Below are 14,602 nucleotides of genomic sequence, written 5' to 3'. Positions count from 1 at the left end.
GGCTGGACTTACCATTGAGCTTGACTGGGCTCAAGTCCATGGGCCCCGGCCAATAGGGGGCCCCATGGGCCCGGCCTGTTTCGAAAGCCGCTGAAAGCCCCCCGAAAGCCGCAGAGAGCAGCCGAAAGTCGTCAAGATACACAGGATATCCGGCTCTGTATCTCGGCGGCGCCATTTTTAAACTGAAAGGCTGCAATGACACTGGAGCAAGGCTACACAGACAAGTCCGCAAATGACACTGGGACAAGGCTACACTGACACTGACAAGGCTACACTGACACTGACAAGGCTACACTGACACTGACAAGGCTGCAGATGGACACTGATAAGGCTGCATTGATGGGCATTTAAATGTTTTTTTCCTTAAACTTCCCTCCTAAAAGTTTTTTCCTTAAAATTCCCTCCTAAACTTGGGGTGCGTGTTATACGCCGATAAATATGGTAATTATCATTTTATCAATCTTTATTGCTTTTATTAATCGTGGACCCAGGATTAATACCAGTACAGTATCCCCCACTTATACGCTTATATATTATCTACTTTTGTGAGTAGCCATTTGGCTGTTTTGTCTTATCCAATTAAACTGAAGTTCTTTAATACTGCACTGAGTCTGGCGCACCTTGTCCTTTTCTATTTCTGTTTTATAGAGCTGTGCATATGTATAGAAGGGTAGGGCCCGAAAGTGACTCAAGCCCAGGGGCCTCCACCACCCTAAGTCCTGCCCTGCTTGCAGTGGTTCACAGATCTCAGTGTGAACTGCCGGTGATTCGGGTGCGATGCAGGAACCCACACAGGAATCGCAGGGTTTAGAGCCTTAAGGCCCATACACACGATACGAAAATCGGAAGTACAATTTCGTCCGACCGATCTGACGATTTTCGGACTGTTAGTACGGTGCTTTCAACAGCCGATTCAGATTTTTCGCCCGACAAAAGCTGGATGTGCAGACTAGAAGATTTGTGTCTCGTACGTGAACTCAATGTCTGATTTTTAGTTTAATTAGTACGGTTTTTGTCTGAAAAAAAAGGTAAGAGCAAGACTAGGCATGCTCAGAAACAAAAGATTACATACAAAACTATTCAACACATGACGTCACTTCTGACATTGTGTTCTGTCTTACGAGAATTTTTGGTATGGTAAGTAACCTCTTCATTTTGAGACTAGCATGTGACAAAAAAACGGATGAACGGTGTGCGAAAATCTGATCGTGTGATCGAGGCTTTAGTGTATACATATGTGCAACATCATCTAAACATAAATTGTGCAACGTAATGGGTGAGACTACCCAAAATGATTCCCTTTTCAATTAGTATGTGGAAAACACACACACACATACACATACACACACACATACACATACACATACACACACACATACATACACGTACACACACACACACATACACGTATACACATACACACACACACACATACACACACACGTACACACACACACACACACAGATACACACACACACATACACGTATACACATACACACACACACACAGATACACACACACACATACACGTATACACATACACACACACACACATACACATACACACACACGTACACACACACACAGATACACACACACAGATACACACACACACACACACACACACACACACACACACACACACACACACACACATATATATATATAGAGTAAACCATTTCCCAGTAATCCTCTTAAAGTGATTAGTAAAAAAAAAAGGAAATTAAAATACAATGTTTGGGAATGCTGATATAACCAGAAAAAAATCCCTCTTCAACACACCACATACAACAACAAGGATATGTGCTCACACCATTATAAGAGGACTGAGAAGTGCCTGATATATCAGTGTTACCAAACACTGGATTTTAATTTTCTTTTTTTTCACTAATCGCTTTTGGAGGATTATTGGGAAATTTGTTACTGTATATGTGTGTGTGTGTATTTCTTCCACTTACTAATTGAAAAGGGAATCATTTTGGGCAGTCTCACCCATAACGCTGCACAATTTATGTTTAGATGATATAGCACATATGTATACACTTTAATACATGAGATTTGTATGTTTTTTTCTTATAACACATGTTGCTACAATATTTTTATTTTTTGAAGATTAGGTAGTCTCCCTATTTCTCTTTTCATATATATATATATAATATTTTTTTTTGTTTTTTTGTCTTTCTTCTGTCTCTCTTCCCTCTTTCTCACCCCATCTCCTCTCTCTTTCTCTCTACTCATTCACAATGAATGACTTTTTAGCTGCTGCATAGATAAGCAGGTAAACACACAAGCTGTTGTTCCATGCTGAGGGGGGCATCAAGTACAGGTGTAGGAAAGGTGACAAACACACAGAGGTCTCAAACTGGCGGCCCTCCAGCTATTGTGAAACTACAAGTCCCATGAGGCATTCCAAGGCTGACATTTACAAGCATGAATCCCACAGGCAGAGGCATTATGGGACTTGTAGTTTCGCAACAGTTGGAGGGCTGCCAATTTGAGACCCCTAGATGTTTGTGAACGAGCTTTGCTGTTCTGGTGCGGAAGGGGTGGGATCGTCACAGAAGTACAGAACGCGCAGGAAGAGAGAGAGAAGGAGAACAGCAAGGCATCATGGGATGCAGGAAATCCCACAGAGAACAATCTAAAGGCCCGTACACACAATACGAAAATCGGAAGTAAAATTTCATCCGACGAACGATCTTCCGATTTTCGGAATCGTTAGTATGCTTTCGACAGCCGAATCTGTTTTTTCGTCCGAAAAAAGCTGGATGTGCAGACTATAAAATTTTTGTCGTACGTGAACTAACTTCCGATTTTCGTTTAATTAGTTCAGTATTCTTACGAAAAAAAAAATCGTAAGAGCGAGACTACGCATGCTCAGAAACGAAAGAATACATACAAAACTATTCAACACATGACGTCACTTCTGATGTATTCTGTCTTACGAGAATTTTCGTATTGTGAGTAACCTCTTCACTTTCGACATGAGACTAGCATGCAGCAAAAAACGGACGAATGGTCGGCCCGAAAATCTGATCGTGTGTACGAGGCTTTAAACGTACAGCGTGAGGAGGTGCAGATCAGGGTAATCTAAATGCGTCTTATATGATAATGAAAGAAGCTGTTTTTTTTTTTAATCTGCACAGTGCTTTTTGTTGATATGGGTCCTCTTAATTTGAACATTGGAAGTTTTTTAAAGGTGAACTAACTCTTTAACTTTGTCTTACCTTTTCTGTTTTTTATTGAGTTTTTACATGTTAAAAAACAATGCTTAACCACGGAGACAGCAAAAGACCTGGCATTAGTCAAGGATACAATCAAACCAAATATGTCAATACTTTAAGGCCTGGTATAGCCACATCAGTCAGATCATCAGTACAACTGGTACATTAATTAGTTAGTGTGGTGACCCACCTGCCAAGTCATCGTCATCTTGATTAGTTCCAATAGGTGCAAATGGTTAAACAGTAGATTGTAGGACACGAAAAAAGAGAAAAGGTAAAGAAAGATGTACATGAGGGGTGAGAAAAGTTTACAAAAGGAAAGGAGGGAGGGAAAAGACTTCAGGACTGGGGAAGCCCCTTGGATTTTTAAGGATTAATTCAGTTAAAGGCTGTTAAATAGTAAATAGATACTACGAAAGATAATGAGTTATCTATGGGTCCCAAACTTTTCAGAAGCTTTGCTTGAATTCCCCTAGTATGGCTACATAGTATGCATGAATTCCCCTAGTATGGCCACATAGTATGCATGGATTCCCCTAGTATGGCCACATAGTATGCATGGATTCCCCTAGTATGGCCACATAGTATGCATGGATTCCCCTAGTATGGCCACATAGTATGCATGGATTCCCCTAGTATGGCTACATAGTATGCATGAATTCCCCTAGTATGGCCACATAGTATGCATGGATTCCCCTAGTATGGCTACATAGTATGCATGAATTCCCCTAGTATGGCCACATAGTATGCATGGATTCCCCTAGTATGGCCACATAGTATGCATGGATTCCCCTAGTATGGCCACATAGTATGCATGGATTCCCCTAGTATGGCCACATAGTATGCATGGATTCCCCTAGTATGGCCACATTTTCTGGGTACTCAGATTTCAAGTCATTTTGTTCTTGACTTAAGCTATGGTAAGCTGAGCAAACAACCAGGCTTTTGAGTCATTTCCTTTGACTCATGCAAGCTTCAACACATAGATTGAGGAGGGTCTCATATGGTCTTTCTATGTGTGCCCCTGTCTAGTACTGTGTATACCATATAGTGGATGTTGATCCAAAAACATAACATTTTCAGACGGCCCCACCACGTGTTTGAGGGTACCTGACTCCCTCTGAAACATTGATCTGATGTATCAATAAGGTATTTAGCCAACCTCTGAGGGACCATATGCCAACATAATAAAGAAAAATTAATTGAGCCATAACCAGAGTCTATTTTTATCTTGCCTTTTAAAATTGCTACACTTATGTCAGGGTGATATCTCACAGATGATTTAATGGGGATAGCTTACTAAAAATAGTTAAATATTACTCACAAAGTAAACCTTCACTTAGCTTAGTAAAAAAATGTCGAAGGTGTGTTCACTTCGATTACGCAAATGTGCATGGAATTTTTTTTCCAAAAATTACTCTTTTTCTCCTATATGACTGGGTCATTGAAAAAAAACACAGCTTTGCCTTATTTGTTACACTAATGCCGCGTACACACGATCGGAAATGCCGCCAGCAAAACTCCGATGAGAGCTTTTTGTCGGAAAATGCGACGTGTGTATGCTCCATCGGTCTTTTGCTGGTGGAATTCCAGCCAGCAAAAGATTGAGAGCATGTTCTCAATTTTTTTGGTCGGAAAAAGTTCCTATCTGAAAATGCGTTCATCTGTATGCAATTCGGACGCGCAAAAAAATCACGCATGCTCGGAAACAATTTGACGCGTGATTAGAAACATTGAACTTCATTTTCTCGGCTCGTCGTAGTGTTGTACGTCACTGCGTTCTTGGCGGTCGAAAGTTCAGAGAACTTTTGTGTGTCCGTGTGTATGCAAGACAAGCTTGAGCGGAATTCCGTCTGAAAAACCATCCAAGTTTTTTCTGACGGAAATTCCGATCGTGTGTGTGCGCATTTATCAACATTTACTTTGCAAAATGATCAGTCTGTAATCCTTCACTACATCCACAATGCATACTGAAAGAAAAAACAATGGCATATGAGGAGATTAGTTAAAAACGACTGAAAATTTAAGGTAACACAAAGTACAGAGCATATGTTTAAAAGTTCGTGATTTTTTTTTTTTTAATTTGTGAAATAAAAAATGGAGTCCAATTTGGCATTTGTTTCTGTTATTGTTTATAGTCAATTTACCTGCATTTTTGCGTGCAGATTTGTCCATATTTGAATTCAGAATTTTATTATTCTGCAGAGAATGAGTGTACCTATTTACGATAATTGAAAAAATATATATACATTGTATTGTATACATTTAATACTCTTTTTCAACGTAATATTTGCAAATTATAATGTATATTTTATTCAAACTTTCATATGTATTACTTGATTGGTATATTTTTATGTGCAATAGCAATATGTCTCTTTGGTCCTAAATGGTAAGAATACTGGGTTCACAAGGAGTCAGGCAAAGCCATTTCTTATAGCATGTTCTTTTTTTGCCCATGCAAGCAAAGTAACAGGTTATTTTGATTCTGCTGGTGATACCAGTAGCACAGCCCATCCTTTTTTATTTTTTTATTTTTTTTCATTTTTTGCTCTCTCATTATTAAACTATCAGAAGATAGCTGAATAAAGCCATGGAGAACAAAAAAGGTGCTACAATGAAATCTGCCTCCTATTCTCCAAAACATAGAGAATGCAGTAGAGGCAGAGAACAAGTTATCAGCTGTCAAAATTTCAAACCGATATGAAAAAAAAAAATATTTTAATGGTAAATGTAACAAACCAAAAGGAACCAAATAACATAAGTTCATTGTTGGGGTTTACATGTCCTTTAAAATTGTGAGCATGTTTGATTTCTTTTTTTAGGTCATGTGGAAGGCAATATTCTTATAGAGATTGGTGCTGGTCCCACCATATGTCACATTCTGTCTGCTTGTGAAAACTTCAAGCAAATATACCTTACAGATTATGTAGAAAGAAACCTGCAAGAAATAGAGAAATGGCTAAAAGGTGATAAGGAGGCCTTTGATTGGTCTCCACATCTGAAGTGTGTCTGTGACATTGAAAACCACAGGTATGTACTAAACATCTATTAATGCAAACTAGATATAGATGAGTTCACATGAGTCTGGAATGCCAAAAGAGTTGCTCATTCCATCAATTCGCTGAAAAATCTGAAAACTTGTATTTTATTAAAAGTTTTTCTTTTCTCCCTACAATATTAATCAAGTGCTCTCCAATCCTATCCTGCTGCTCCCTCTTGCCTACATGCATTTTTGCATATTGACAGCTGATCTGATAAATTATATAGAATATGGTACTTTAATCACTGATCTAATATCATACGTTTAGGCACTTCCATTGGCCCCCTGATCACGGCGTGATTTTGCTGCGATTGTCGCCCAACATGAGGTCAGGCACTGATGTTGGGCGAGAAGGCCTGGCTCGCAGTCTGCGCTCTAATTCATCCCAAAGGTGTTCTATTGGGTTGAGGTCAGGACTCTGTGCAGGCGAGTAAAGTTCCTCCACCCCAAAAATACACTGATGGTTGGCAGTGATGGGCACTGGTAGGTGCAGGGCTTTTTTTCAGCGGGAACGTGGGGAAACGCAGTTCCGGCACCTCCAGCACTAAATGTATGTAGTAGCATGGGGTGTGTGGAGTATGCTGGAGGGTCTATTGATATTGGCTGCTGGGGAATCTATTGTCACTGGTGGGGATCGGATTTTGTGTGAGGGTCTATTGTTGCTGAAGGGGGGTCTATTGTTGCTGGGGGGGTCTTATGTTGCTGGAAGGGATCTATAGTTGAGGGAGAGGTCTATTTTTACTGGCTGCTGGAGGATCTATTGATTCTGGCTGCTGGGAGATCTGTTGTTGCTGCTGGGGGTCTAATGTTGCTTGGGTGGATGTTTTGTTACTGGGTGTGATATTTTGTTGTGAGTAGTTCACTGTTGCTGCAGGGAATCTATTGTTGTTGGGGTGGAGTCCATTGTTGCTGGGGGAGTATATTGTGTGGGGATCTATTGCTGGGATTCTATTGTCCCTGGCTGCAGGGGATCTATTTTACTGCTTTTCTTTTTATCATCAACATGTTCCATACAAATGATTTAGCACCACAAAATGATACTTGGTTTTGTATTCTCTAAACGGGACAGTACTGGTAGGGGGTGAAATCAAGGGACGGTGGTCAGAGGTGGGTAGGGGGCAAAGACAAAGGGTGACTCAGATAGGGGGGGGTTCCTGCACCTATTCTTCGAGAAAAAAAGCCCCGGGTAGGTGACACTGATAAGCAGCACTGCTAGGTGGCACTGATGAGGAATTGATTGGCACCACTGGTGGGCATTGATGGGTGGCACTTGTGGGCATTGACAGGTGGCACTGGTGGGCACAGATGAGGTGGCTGTGCCTCTTCCTCTTCGGGACCGATGTCCCTTACACAAAAGCCGGTTATTGGCTTTTCTTTTTCTCTTCACGCTGTCAGTGTGAGGAGAAAAAATAAAAAACGATTACCGATCTTCTGTTTACATCACGTGATCAGCTGTCATTGGCTGACAGCTGATCATGTGATATGGCTGGGATCGGCCCCTTACTCCGATCTGTGACCACCCGAGTCTCATTGAATGGGTGATCACAGTGCGCGCCACACAGCCTCTTGGCAATGTAGGTCCACACTGTAGCCGTCATTCGGCAAGAGGTTAAACAGTGGGTGATCACATAAAAGTGGTTCTTTTTATTAGTAAACGTAAAAACTTCGTCGCCATTCCACGAGCATGCGCAATTTTGAAGGGTGAGATGTTTGGAATCTATTTACTCGGCGTAACATCTTTCACATTTTAATTCATGAAAGTGTCTTTTTTCCCAAAAAATTGTGTTTGGAACACGGCTGCGCGAATACAGTGTGACATAAAATATTCTCTAAGGTCTCTGCTAAAAAAAATAAATATAATATTTGGGGGTTCTGAGTAATTTTCTAGCAAAAAATGCTAATTTAAACTTGTAAACAACAAATGTCAGAAAAAGGCCTGGGCCTTAACTGGTTAAATTTGTGGTACAAGTAAATCATGGCTCAACAGCTGTATTCTGTATACTAACTACATCTAAGGAAGCTGTTTTTAAATAAAGCTCAGATATTCATTTTAAATTTGTTATATACGTTGTGAGACCTTCTTTTTTTCAAACAGAAAATGATTGGTCAGGTTATGTGTAGATTTTCTGACTAGTTGTAAAATCCCCATGAGTCATAATGAGAATGAAGCCTTTTTTTTCACCTGCTAATGGTACCCCCTAAACACCCCCAATGTTGTATAAGTATCACATTGTACAGATCAAAGCAGGACCTAGCCCTATAAGCAGTGGCGGTGCGTCCATAAGGGCGTATGGGCGCCGCCCCCTCTCTCCAGCCACCCCTCTATGCCCAATGGATAGATTCATGCATTGCATAAATCTATCCATGGCTGCCGCTGCCACCCCCTATTTAGGTGTCCGGCCCCTGAATTACAGCAGCTGGTTTTTTTTTTTTTGAAGCACCTGATTAGAGCCATAGGCTCTAATAGGCGTCAAAAAAAGGTAAACAGCGAGCGCTATGCTTGGCGCCCGCAGTTCACTCAGCTGTGTTAGGAAAGCGAATGAATATTTGCTTTATAACACTGAACCGCCTCTCCGCCAATCAGGTGCTCGGGTCTGTTACCTGTCAGCTGATTAGCTGAAATTGGACGCCTATCAGGAGGAGAGGATGGGAGATGAGGACGGCAGGAGACGCATAGAGGACCCCGCTTGTCGCCGTCACCCGCTGCCCCACCAAGACAAGGTAAGTGCCCTGCAGACGGCGAGCGGGCGGGGGTCACATTCAAGGGCACAGTGACAGTGTTTGATGGGCACAATGACAGTGTTTGATGGGCACAGTGACAGTGTTTGATGGGCACAATGACAGTGTTTGATGGGCACAGTGGCTGCAATTGATGGGGTTTTTTTTTGTTTTTTTTTTGCGAGCCCCCCCCCCCATAAAAAAAAAATTGAGCACCAGCCGCTACTGCCTATAAGACCAATCATTGTGATGTATTTATAATTCAGTCCCCTCTGTCTGTCTGAATTGATTGATTGATATTCTGACATGTGGTAATCGGCTGTATAATATATGCTGTAATTGGAGTTCCTTGCTGCATTTGCAAGATCTTATACACATGTCTAATACAACATAAATAAAACAAATGAACCTTTTTACTGTGCTTCCATTACAGATATGTTGCAGAAAACAATATGTGAAAACCAATATGCAATAAAATCTTGTGTTTCTGTGACAATAAAGTACCTGTTTCACCCCCAATAAACAATCATCTCAAAACTCATAGCATCATCTGTATATCAAAAGTCCAACAATCCAAAGTGTGAATGTTCTTAGAAATCTTCATCACAGTCCGATGCAAAGACTTCGTGTACTCTTATAAACAGTTGTGTTTCTGCATCGCGGTGCGCTCCAATCAATCAACCACCTTCCAACCGCCTCTCGTATGAGTACAGCGGCAGAGTGCCTCTCCTGTGCCGAATCACATACCTAGTACATGATCCGGCACTTCCGGGTAGGGGGCGCATGTGTGCGGTGCTGCTGTTCTGTGATTGGACACAGCACAAACCGATCAGTGGGTGCCGGCCGATCGATGTCCGCTGGCACCCGCTGATCGGCGGGGAGGAACACAGAACAGAACTCTGCCTATGTAAACAAGTCAGAGCTCTGTCCTGACTGCAGGGATATGCTGGATTTTGTTTCCCTGCAAAGCGGAGAATAAAATCCAACACATCCCTTAGTAAAAAAAAAACAGCACATAGTAAACACGAAAACACTGGCTAGGCACACATTCAGCCCTTTGAGCCCCTTCCCTGCCAGTGTTATTAGCACAGTGACAGTGCATTTTTTTTAGCACTGATCGCTTTATTAGTGTCACTGGTTCCCACAAAGTGTCAGATTGTCCGCCGCAATGTCGCAGTCCTGCTATAAGTTACTGATAGCCATTACTAGTATAAAAAAAAATTACAGTATATACCATAGTTTGTAGACGCTATAACTTTTGCACAAACCAATCAATATATTCTTTATGAAGAAATTCGATTATTTAATTTTTTTTTATTGGATGTGTTTTATACTGTAGAAGAAAGTAAAATATATATATTTTTTTCAAAAATTGTCGGTCTTTTGTTGTTTATAGCGCAAAAAAAAAAAAAAAAAAAACCCAGAGGTGGTCAAATACCACCAAAAGAAAGCTCTATTTGTGGGGAAAAAATGACAAATACAATTTATGTACAGCGTTGCATGACTGCGCAATTGTCAGTTAAAATAACGCAGTGCCAAAAAGCAAGAAATGGCCTGGTAATGAAGGGGGGTAAATCTTCCAGAGGGCAAGTGGCTAATGTAAATCCCTCACCTTGCCCACATAAAAAATTCACAAGAATGAAGTAACCTTTTAAAAACAAAAAATAAAAGCACTTGTTAATGCTTCTCCTGGGCTTTGATGAAATGTACGGACAATTCACAGAACTAAACGACTATTAATTAACCACTTGTGTACCAGACTGTATTTACCCCTTTATTGCCAGGCCATTTTTCAGTTGTCAGTTCTGTGATATTTTGACTGACAATTACTCAGCCATGCAGCACTGTATCCAAATTATTTTTTTTTTCATAATTTGAGACAGACATTCTTTTGGTGGTATTTCTATAGTGGAAAAAAAAACAGTGGTTATTAAAGGAAGAAACTGGTCTCCTTTTACTTTTGTTATAAAAAATATCAAATAAAATTGCCAGAACAGAAGGAGCACCCCTGACATCACCCCTTTTTGAATGGTAGACACCCCAAGATCTAATTGTTAAGCCACATTTTTGGGAAATAAAGAAACCTGTTGGCATTGAGGTGGATAAAAACATGAAGATTGGTAATAGTGCACTGGATACAGCAGCGTCGTAGGTCATACACAGAGGGAGGAGTGGAAGGGGTCAAGGTACTGGTCACATACATGGAGATGAGAGGTTTAATGTTCAGATGTGCAGGATAGGGAAGGTGAAGGGTTAACCTCCTTAGCGCTATTCCTGAGTGTGGCTCGGGGTGGATTTTCAGTACTAAAAGCGGTAACCCCGAGCCACACTCGGGATCGCATTGCATGATCCAGGGAAAGTTACTTACCTTGTCCCCGGGATCCTGCGATGTCTCCCCGCTGTGTGTGCGAGCCGTCCTCCGCTCGATCTATCACAGTGCCGAGCTCCGTTCCCTGCGAGCGTTGCGACGCACGGGGACGGAAACCGGCGCCAAATTCAAAAAGTAAAAAACACAATACACATACAGTACACTGTAATCTTACAGATTACATTACTGTATCAAATTATTTCACATCCCCTTTGTCCCTAGTGCTCTGTCCAGTGTCCTGCATGCAATATTATATTATAAATACTATTCTTTCTGCCTGGAAACTGGAGATTGTCCATAGCAACCAACAATTGTCCGTTTACATCAAAAGCGTTTTTAGACCAGCTAGAAAAAGCGATAATAAATTAGAATCACTTGCAGAATTGAGCGATAGTGATTCGTGGGGAAATTCGTCATCAAACACTGAAAGTAATGACAGCGACAATTCTGCAACTGAGCAAATTTCAGTGTTTTTGATTACATTATTGAATGCATTTTATTATTATATTGTTTGTTATAATTATTTATAGTTATTTATTATATTATAATTTATGAGTTTGTGTTTCAATCTTTATCATACCCCTGATGTCTACTAGACTCTTGTTTGGACAGATGTAAGTGTAATTCCTAATGCCACGTACACACGACCGGTTTAGGCGACGGAATTCCATTCAAGCAGTCTTGCCTACACACGGTCAACCCAAAGTCCGACCATCCAGTACGCAGTGACGTACAACATGTACGACGGGACTAGAAAAAGGAAGTTCAAAAGCCAGTAGCCAATAGCTTCCGTCTTGTACTTGCTTCAGGACATGCGTCGTTTTTGGTCCGTCAGACCAGCATACAGACGAGCGGTTTTCTTAATAGGAATTGGGTTCGTTGGAAATATTTAGAACATGTTCTATTTCTAGGTCTGTCAGATTTTTGGAAAAACAAGTCCGATGAGGCATACACACAATCGGTATATATGATGAAAAACTTCCATTTGACTTTTTCCGCCGGACATTCCGCTCGTGTGTACAGGGCATTAGAATTACAGGCCTACAATATTAAATGCCAAATTTCCATGCAAAACATTGTACCGCTTTGAGCATCAAAAATCTGAAATAATCATACCGCCAGGGAGGTTAATATACAAGTCAATAAAGACAGGATGGATATCAGATTTACAGGGTAGGAGGGGAAGGTGAAAAGGTTGAAATAAAAAAAATGATCCCACAATCGCCCCACCCCTTAGACCCTTATGCAGCGTACACACGGTCAGACTTTTCGACCGGACTTGTCCGATGGACGCCGACGGACCAAGTCCGGTGGACAATGCGATCGTGTGTGGGCTTCACCGGACCTTCAGTGGACTTTTGCAGTCGCAAATCTGACGGACTTTAGATTTGGAACATGCTTCAAATCTTTACGTCGTAACTCCGCCGGACCCAGAAATCCGCTCGTCTGTATGCTAGTCCGGCAGGAAAAAAAACAACGCTAGGGCAGCGATTGGCTACTGGCTATCAACTTCCTTATTTTAGTCCAGTGTACGTTGTCACGTACGAATCCGTCGGACTTTGGTGTGATCGTGTGTAGGCAAGTCCGTTCGTTAAAAAATCCATCGGAAGTCCGTCAAAAGTCAGTCGAAAGTCCGCTGGAAAGTCTGTCGGACCAGTCTGGTCGAAAAGTCCGCCCGTGTGTACGCGGCCTTAGATGTAAACAGTAATACTGTTTTACATACAGTATCTGGTTCACGGCTCAGTTCACAGACTGTGTACAGCGCAGCTCTGCACCATGTGATTGCTGTGGTGACCAATCACAGCAATCACATGATACAGAGCCGCTCAGATCAGCTCTGTACACTGTGTCTGTGAACTGAGCTGTCTGATGATGATTCTGTTCACAACGAGTGCAATGGCTGCCAGTGAGTGATTTCTGGAGTAACATTTATTAACTTATGATGATACAATAATAATTCATATTGCTTTCCCATTATCAGTGCTGGATTTAGTGCACAAATCTATCTTTTGTGTCCGGTTGCCTTGATAAAATAAATTGGTCAACATGGCCAGTTTTAAAATACCTGTAGTGATTCTGATATTCTTAACTCTAGGTCCACAGAGGAGGAGAAGGCAGAGAAGATACGCAGGAAAGTCTCACTTATGAAGTGTGATGTCACCAAATCCAATCCTCTAGAGCCAAATTCCCTTCCCCTGGCAGATTGTGTGATCGTTGCCGCGTGTCTTATCTGTGCTTGCAAGAATGCTGAAGAATTTAAAACTGCCCTGAAGAACATTGTATCTCTGATCAGACCCGGGGGTCATCTACTTCTCAATGATTATTTAGGAGCCTCGCATTACTTAGTTGGCGAGGCAAAGTTTTCAGTTCTGTCACTTGATGAAAATATTGTGCGAGAGGCGGTGGCTGAGAGTGGATGTGAGATTGAGGAATTTACAACATGTACTGACTTACAATTTCCAGAAGAGGTGTTTAATTGTAACGTTTCTTTCTGTCTTCTAGCCCGAAAACATTAAAGCCATAAAGGGAAACAATAAAAAGAGGCAAAATTAACTTCAATGTCTTTTTTAAGTTGACTTTAAAAGAGAACTGTGGGAATTAAACAAAGCAAACATACATTCCCACCTGGATGGCTGCACCCGAGCTGCAGCTGTCCTCTGCTGGCTCTACATTGAGAACTGAGTAATCAAAGACTGCTGATCGCTCAGTTCAAAGGTCTAGTCTGAGCAGAGAGTGGTGACTGTCAGTCAATGCTTTGTGCTCTGCCCCTCCAGTGCCCACTGAAGCAGTGGGCTGTAGAGGGGGTGGGGGTGGCTGGGTCAGTCTCCCAGTAGCATGCTGAGAGGCTGAGCCAGCTGCCGATCAGGCATCTGGGGAGATCCTGAAATTAATTTTGTGATACCTACAGAGCCTGAACCGGCTCTGTGACATCAGCTGACAGCGGGCTTTAGCTCGCTAATGGCTGAATCAGGGTCACAGGAGTGCAAAACTAAGTGCCCCCCTGTGACCCACAGGAGAAGTATGGTCAAAGGAGCTTTGTCCATACTTCTCCTTTTATAGGTAAATCTAGCCAGATCTTTCTATAGTAATATTTAGTTGTAGTTATTTTAATAGCATTCATTAGTAGATTATAGGCAGCGGCAGATTCAAGGTAGAGGGTTTCAATTACTGTGATTGTGGGATGGTTTTTTAACCCTGTGGTGTTGCATTGGGCAACACCACAATGGCTCTGGTGTGAACTGGCCCTTAA

At 41.6% G+C, this 14,602-nt stretch overlaps 1 protein-coding gene across 1 annotated transcript in view; it reads left to right on the top strand.

Moving 5' to 3' along the window:
- The window catches only part of LOC141111125 (nicotinamide N-methyltransferase-like), a 40,403-nt gene extending 26,498 nt beyond the window's left edge, over positions 1-13,905 (top strand). The window contains exons 3-4 of the mRNA XM_073603161.1: positions 6,049-6,256; positions 13,448-13,905. Coding sequence (XP_073459262.1) covers positions 6,049-6,256; positions 13,448-13,868 — 629 coding nt within the window. The 3' untranslated portion in view covers positions 13,869-13,905. The remainder of the gene's footprint in view (positions 1-6,048; positions 6,257-13,447) is intronic.
- Positions 13,906-14,602: the final 697 nt, after the last annotated feature.

Source organism: Aquarana catesbeiana, linkage group LG10 (assembly GCF_042186555.1).
Source record: "Aquarana catesbeiana isolate 2022-GZ linkage group LG10, ASM4218655v1, whole genome shotgun sequence".
NCBI classification, from domain to species: Eukaryota; Metazoa; Chordata; class Amphibia; order Anura; family Ranidae; genus Aquarana; species Aquarana catesbeiana.
Note: the sequence above shows the minus strand (reverse complement) of the source record. Positions and strands in the feature narration are given on the sequence as shown.